This window comes from Oreochromis aureus, linkage group 3 (genome assembly GCF_013358895.1).
Source record: "Oreochromis aureus strain Israel breed Guangdong linkage group 3, ZZ_aureus, whole genome shotgun sequence".
Taxonomy (NCBI): domain Eukaryota; kingdom Metazoa; phylum Chordata; class Actinopteri; order Cichliformes; family Cichlidae; genus Oreochromis; species Oreochromis aureus.
This window is the reverse complement of record NC_052944.1, coordinates 104,345,729-104,353,454: the sequence shown is the minus strand read 5'-3', so window position 1 is coordinate 104,353,454 and position 7,726 is coordinate 104,345,729. Positions and strand designations below refer to the sequence as shown.

The window sequence follows — 7,726 nt, the reverse complement described above, 5'->3', positions numbered from 1 at the left end:
GGATCCAGAGCTTCATCATGGATCCACTCACAGGGTCAGGATGAGCTCGGTTTTTTTTTGTTTGTTTTTTACTCCTTGGCCTGCTGTGATTGGCTGCTCACAGGGGTCAGAGGTCAGCGTGTGCTGTCTGTTTGATCTGCTTAACTTTATTAACAGCAAAGTAAACACACGCCCACACTGCAGAGCCAAAACAGCTCTCTGTCATTACAGGGTTTGAAAGAAGAAAACGATCACATGACTGTGGAAACAGATTTATTGAGAAAAGAATGAGGAAGTAAAAATCCAGCAAACAGCTGACAGTGTGAGTCTGAGCATCATCTCTACGTGTGTGTGTGTGTGTGTGTGTGTGTGTGTGTGTGTGTGTGTGTGTGTGTGCCAACACTGGAAAGTCCCACGCACACACACAAACACCGACAGAGCCCCCCCCCCCTCCAGCCTGACAGCCAAACAAAGCAATGAGAGACTCAGTTTCCCAGCACACACCCGGCTGTCCTCCAGCTCAGGTCCATAAGGAAGCAGCTCACTTGGTTGGGCCTGAGCGGTTCAGACAGGTGTAAACACTGCACACACACACAAATGATGAACACTACACTGAGGCTCCAGCAGATCCACCACAGTCCACATTCAGCCTAACATAAAGAGCCTGGATCAAACACAGAGCTTCCAGCAGCTGCTGCTTTAGCTTCCAGCTGACAGACAGAAGCAGAACCAGGTCCAGGTCCACAATCAGGATCAGCTACTGGGACCCAGCATCAGTCCTGGGGCACAGACAGAGAAAACATTGTTAGAACGGGTCTGACTGCTTTAAACCAGGACCTGTACTGCTATAACCAGCGCTGGTCCCAGAGTCTGCTGGTGTGTAGCAGCAAGACTGAGCAGGTTCAGGACTCTGCTGAGTTTATCTGGTATGTTTGTAGTATCAGATACAAACCAAATCAGGTGTGGGGGTGCTGTGGGCCCCGGCTCTCATCTTGTGTCATGAATTTGTAGATAAATAGGTGTGACCTGTTTTCCTGTTTTTTTTATTTAGCTTTTCAAACAATAGGTTTTTTTCCGAATGATCTTTAATTTTTTGGCTGCACAGAGTCAGAAACATTTTCTATTAAAAGTAAAGAAGAAACTGAAGAACATCAGCTGAGACAGGAGTTTTCCTCACAGAAGACTCATACTGAGCTTAGCTAATGATGATACAGGGCATCGCTCTGTCTCTGCTCATACTAGTGAGTGTAGCTCATCCAGCAGTCCTGTTTCTGTCTCTTAGTGCTGTCTGCTCTCTTTCACAGTTATCACAGTTTATAAAAGTGTCACTGCACTTTTATAAAGTGTGAATGTGCCCACTGCTAATATGTAGAAGCAGTTGTATTAAAAACATAAACTGTTGCAATTAAAAGCCCCGAATGACTCATCCACATCACAATCCTGACACTGAGCCTGATGTAAACTGGTATTTACTGTAGTTCTTACTGTGATGTAATTCATACAGGAAATCACCATAGAGGCACACGTGTGGTTACACACAGAGATCCAGCCCTGAATGTTTCTGGCACTTTCATTCCCTGCTGCCTGCTGTAACCCATAATTTCCTTAGGGATTAATAAAGTATTTCTGATTCTGATTCTGAAAATAATCATCGTTAAATACCACAGAACTTGCACATATGAATAAAACCTTAAGCCTGAGTGTGTCTTTATAAACTATCTGCCTCCTCATCCTTTGTACCTGCACTCAGAGCTGTGGACTCACCTGGGCTCCGGCTCATCTGGTAAAGTCTTCTCAAGTAAATCAGTTGCTGCTATCGCTTTAGCAGAAGCGACCTTTTTGGTGTAGAAGTCATAGACTTTGTAGAGCAGCATGGCCAGATGATGACCACCAGGGGGCGCCATGGCATGAACATCAATCAGCGGCATCACTGGAACGTAATATTGACAATTTAAACGTGCAGCACAGCAAACTTTATAAAAAGTTAAGCTCAACTTCTAATGCTCCACCATCAAGAGCCTTCTGACCTACTGCTGTACACTCTGGTTCAACTGCTGTACTGTAGAGGACAAGAGGAAACTACAGCGGATGGTGAGGGCAGCGGAGCGGGCAATTGGCACTTCACTAACTCCCCTCAGAGACATTTATACTGGCAGACTTAAGCGGAAAACCACTATCATCATCAAGGACCCCTCGCACCCTGGACACTCACTTATTGTGCATTACGTATATTCTCTGTGTAGGTACCTCTTAAACTTGTTTTATCTTTTTCTCTTATCCAAAGAGTCTGAATTTAAAAACCTACAAGCTGCCAATGGAGAGATGCCAAACTATGTCTCACTGTTCTGGTAACAGTGACAATAAACATCTATCTTATCATGGTTTCCCACATTCAGTCAGTTTACTGTCATCACATGTGATTACTGTCAGTGTGTTTTTATGGATCTGTTACCAAACCTTCACATTTAGAGGATTTTTAACCAAACATTTTATTGTTCAGGAGCCAAAACAATTTGTGGACATCTAAAAAAACCTTTTTTTAAACCAAAGATTTAAACCAAAGATTTAAACTGCTGACCTGTCACCCTCATAGTTCTTCAATGTTTCACTGATAATTCACAGTTATAATTTATCTTATTTAAGCTTTGTTTATAGAGTGAGTCCCACTGAGACCTGATGTATCATTTAAAGAGAGACCTGCTTCAGACGAACATTAAAATTACTGCAATAAAAGAAACAGTCGTATAGCTAAAATAGTCTGTTTCCACTGATGAGTCAGTTATATGTCTTTTAAAGCCTGCAAGTGAAATCAACTGAGACAGCTCAAAGTCCCATATTGTGTTCCACGAAGGCAGATAAAAGGTGAACTTCTTTCCGAACTCTGTATGACTGAAGCATCCTGTGTAAGGCCCATGAGGACCAGTCAAACAGATGTGAGTGAAGTTGCCCCCCCACCTTCTTCAAATCAAACAAAATTGGTGTCAAACATTTGTGCTACATTTGTGCTAGTTTTTGGTAAAGTAGCTATTATTTTTGGAGTTATTGTATTAAACTTCAGGGGCTCAAATGTTTGACATCAGTTTTGTCTGATTTGAAAGTGGCAGGGAGCTTTACTCAGCTGTCAACCAGAGAGTATAAAGTACAGTGGTATGTTAGATCTTACTGCCCCGTGATAAACAGACTCCAACAGATGGAGAGAATAAGCAGAGGCATTCATGTGAATTATATCACTGGAATCCAGGAGGGCTAAAAGGTGGTAGCAACAAGAAGATGCCCAACTGCACTACAAGACCTGAGCAGGAACACAGACCTTCACATTGACCCCCACACCACCGTCTTTTCTGGGACAGCAGAGTGATGAATGTTTAATCCACTAACTGCCACATCTTTATCTTAATCACTAGAGAATTAGATACCTGACTCTCAGAAACGACAGTTATGTCAGCACCAGTTGAACGGGTCCAGACTCTAAGTATATCCATCTTAGGCAGCGAGCTATGAGCGTTGTGGAATGTGGAAACCAGGCAGTTGGTATGCCACATACAGCCAGGGGCCCAGTGTTAGGCTGAACACCAGACAACAATAAAAGCATGATTATTAAGCACTTGTAAATGTTCTGGTAAACAAACAACTAAAGGATCTAGTATTATAGCTGACAACATGGGGCATGACAGCAACCACAGCCCAGCATCCAGTGAGGAAAAGCACAAACTCTAGAGACGCCTGGCATGTGCAACCCACCATGGTGGGTCTACCAAAGCTGCTGCTGGCTGCTCTTTCCTCGTCTGCAGGCAACATTTTCCAGGAGTTTGTTTTAGTTTGGTGTGAGCTGGTGCTTTGTGTGAGTGCTGCTCTGACCTCTGCTGCACATCTTTATGTAGATGACTCCAGCCAGGAAAAAGAGCAGACCCAGGATCAGCCCAAAGGCTCCAACGATCATCAGTTTCTTGGATTCAGACATGGACGGGACTGAGGACACACAGGTGAGAGTCACACAGGTGGACAGACACACAGGCAGGTGTACAGGTGTGTAGATACAGACAGGTATTTACCCCAGTCAGTAACCAGAGGTTCCTTCAGGCTGGAGTGCTCCACCATACAGGAGATCTTCTCTCCAGACCTTCAACACAAACCAACATCGCTGACTCTCACACAGAACTGCAGTTACTGAAGTACCTTTCGACCTTGTTTCCCTTTAGTTTTCCAGCCTAATTCTATTTCCTGCTCTAGTACTCCGAAGTATCGAAAGGAAGGTTTAGTTAGCATGGCTGCATTGATTATTTTGAACTTATACACTTCATGCTTTTTATGGAGTTGTAAGATTTGATAATTTCATCATTTTAGCTCTTGTAGAACTGTTTTCCAAGCACTTGACTATCTCAGTCATCCAGGTGTAAAGGCTTAGTCTTTAGCACTGGCCCTTAAACAGGAGGTTCATGATGTTTTAGCTCAAGTCCGTCACAGGCTCAGTTTGAGGAATTCTCTGAAATTTATGACATAATATCAACACATGGAACGGTAACGTAGGGAAATGTTCATATTCACTAAGTGAAAACAAAGAAATTGTCATTACATGTTTATAGCTTTGTTAAAAACAATCTTGGGGACTTCCTGTTTTCACTCTTCTGAATTTTCAAACTGTCCCTGCTGCAACATTCGGCTCTGCAGAAACGGGAACATCGATGGATTTATTTGTAGCAGGAATTAGAAAGGAGAAGAGGGAACAGGCTTCACAGGCTGAGCTGTGAACATCTCTGTTTGTGGATGATGTCGCTGTTATTCAAACTAAAGTCAGTGAGCTGCAGTCACAGAACAGCCTGAGCTCAATAAGTCTGATACAGGGGCGACCAAGGATCAGACCAGAGCTGTTTTCTTGAAAACTGAATATGGAGGGTTTTTGGTGCTGACAGTGGAACTATCATGGAGAAAGTGGACATGGTGAGACTGAAGAGAGAGAGTGACATATGATCACGAAGCTCCTCAACATGAGGGAAAAACTGATTGCAATCTCTGCTGACCAGGTGACGGAAGACATTAAAAAATAACAAGAATAAATAAGAATCAGAAAGTCCTGTTGGCAAGCCTGAACTACACTCACCTGGGTGTGTACTCCAAGTAGGAGTGGGTCTGGTAGAGCCAATCAGCATTTGCAAACTCTACAGTAGAAGTGATGTCAGGGCTTACTTGCTGTCCGTTTCTCAACCAGCTCACTTTGATCTCTTTGGGGTAAAAGTTATAGACGCTGCAGACCAATATGGCCGGATTAAGATAAACAGGGGGTATGGAGTGAAGTCTGACTGAGGGTTTCACTGGAACATGAAAATGAAAATTACTCTTTTAGATAAATTTTGTAATAATTTAAAGCAGGTCTCCACAAACCACAGACACTCCAGTGTGACGTCAAATAGGCCGAATCTTTAATGTGGAGCAGAGATCATGTGGCTTTAATGAATGTGTCACATTAAACCTTCAGCAGTGTAACTGTAAACTGTGCAGAGAGTCCAGTCAGGAGTTGTGTTGAGGATGACGACATCAGTGTGATGATGTTTATATGATGATGTCACAGAAACACTGACTCACCTGCTTTTGTCAGAACACTTTGGTACCAGAAGTCAATCTTTGGCTTGCAGTACGTCTCCTTCTGAGCTCTCATTGCAGCGAGCTGTCCCTGATCCTTGTTCCATTGGTCTGCCTCCCTAACACCGTACTCAGTGTATCCAACAAACTTCCCCACACTGCTGTCAAACCTGACATACTCTGTCTTGTTGTAATAGTAAGATCTGATGTAGTCTATGTCCCGCAGCTCAGTGGAGTTAAACAGGCAGCGGGATGAAGTGTAATACTCGTATCCATCTGAAACACAAAGATCAGAGAATCACTCAGGCTGAGCTGGTCCTCCCACACACACATCTCTACTGTCAGGAGTTACACACAGCTACTGTTGGAGCACCACAACAGTAACATCATCACTGTTACATAACTTCAAATACAATATGTCACTATTTATATAGTGCCATTTCACAACAGCAGTCTGCTAAGGTGCTTTGCATTGTAAAAACTCAAAACAATGTTAAATGTTAGACAGCAAACTCCAACAATCATCTGACCCCCTATATGCAGCACATGGTAACAGTGGCAAGGAGAAACTCCCTTTGAACAGGAAGAAACCTCTTACAGAACCAGGCTCAGGGAGGGGCGGGGCCATCTTCTGAGACCATTGGGGGATGAGAGGAGGGAGACAAGACAAAACGTAATGACTGCTAATGGTTAAGTGCAGTCGTGCTGTATAAACACATGCAAAGATTCCTCACAGTACTACTGGAGGCTAAGGTGATACCAATCAGAGTTTCAGGTAATCCTATTCAGAGTTCTTGATTAAAATAATCGTATTAACAATGACTACACAATCTAACTCCTGGCAGTTGCAGCTATTCAAATTAATTAATTCTTATGTCATGGTTGTATCTCCAGCTTCTAGTATAAATACACATAAACACACACCCATGTATATCATATAGCATACAGCTAGTTAGCTAGCTAGATGGATTTTGCAATGCACTAAGGCTAACAGTTACTTTCAATGACTGATTAATCTGCTGACTGTTGTATTGATTATTATTATTTTCTGAAAATGTAAAAAAAGTTAAAGTGCTGGGATGATCTTTGTATTTGATCTCATTTGACAGTTAAATAAGTTATGTGAAATATTCCCGTGTGATTTATGCACTGGATGCCTTCATGGATCCAGCTGTTACTCTGTGAAACTAAATGATCACTGAAGAAGTGGAACCAGCTCTGAAAGGAAGAGGAGGATCATCACAGGTCACAGACAAAAAGCTCCTGTGGCTAAAAAAACTCATCCCAGCTCATATGTTATTTTCATTTCATCTCTTACTCATTTAGACTTAACTTTATTTATACATGTGATCAGATTATCGATGAGTGTATTTATAATACCTGCTCTGCAGAGGATGATGAAGAAGAGGCTGAAGCAGAAATAAAATGAATCCATCTTGATTTCTTCTGACAAACTCTGACAGTCTGACTGAGCACAGCGCTAAAAACCAGAGGACATGTCACATGATCTCCAGCATCATCTGTTAGCGGGAGGAACTCCTTGACAGGAAACCAGGAAGTGATCTTTAATTTATTCAGCTGGAACTACTCTAACACGTACAGACTTCCTTTAAAATACCAAAAAAGACCAAAATCATTCTATTCATTTAACTTGAAAATCATGTAATAACTGACTTAAACATATTATGAAGTCTAGATAAAAAATAAATATGTGTAGAACTTTTTTCTTTCGTTTTGTGTGCGTCAGTCAGAGAACGCCGAAACATCCCACAGCTCACAGTTTACACCCTCAGCACATTTTTTCACTTCTAATATCAGTCATGGGTTCATGGTGCAGATGTCAATAAAGATGTGGTCACATTACTCGGCATCAAGCTGGTTCTGCAGAAGTGGAGAGAGCGTAAACATTTTTTTTTAAGGCATGTAGTTTCAAATGAAACTTTTAATAGCTCAATAAACATCAACACACACTCAAAGTGTTTGTGCTTTTTCAGTTTGTCCTGTTAGCTAAAGGTACACTTGCTTTATTTCCCAGGGAGAGAAAAAATGATAATGTCACAAAGATGTAAGAAAGAGAGGAGTGAGGAGCAAGAGCAGACATAACAACAGCTCAGCAAGTGCCTTCTTTCAGAAGGAAGTTACACAAGACTTTGATGGTGTTGGGGATTTT

The 7,726-nt window shown here is 42.1% G+C and overlaps 1 protein-coding gene across 1 annotated transcript; it reads right to left on the bottom strand.

Annotated features, from left to right (window-relative positions):
- Positions 1–416: 416 nt before the first annotated feature.
- Positions 417–7,054, bottom strand: LOC116328773 (H-2 class II histocompatibility antigen, E-S beta chain-like). Its single transcript, XM_039609099.1, has 7 exons — positions 6,937–7,054; positions 5,560–5,832; positions 5,078–5,288; positions 4,032–4,099; positions 3,838–3,948; positions 1,744–1,909; positions 417–758 (listed from the first exon to the last, which is right to left on the bottom strand). The coding sequence occupies exons 1-7, from the start codon at positions 6,989–6,991 to the stop codon at positions 737–739; spliced, it is 906 nt and encodes a 301-aa protein (XP_039465033.1). The 5' UTR covers positions 6,992–7,054; the 3' UTR covers positions 417–736.
- Positions 7,055–7,726: the final 672 nt, after the last annotated feature.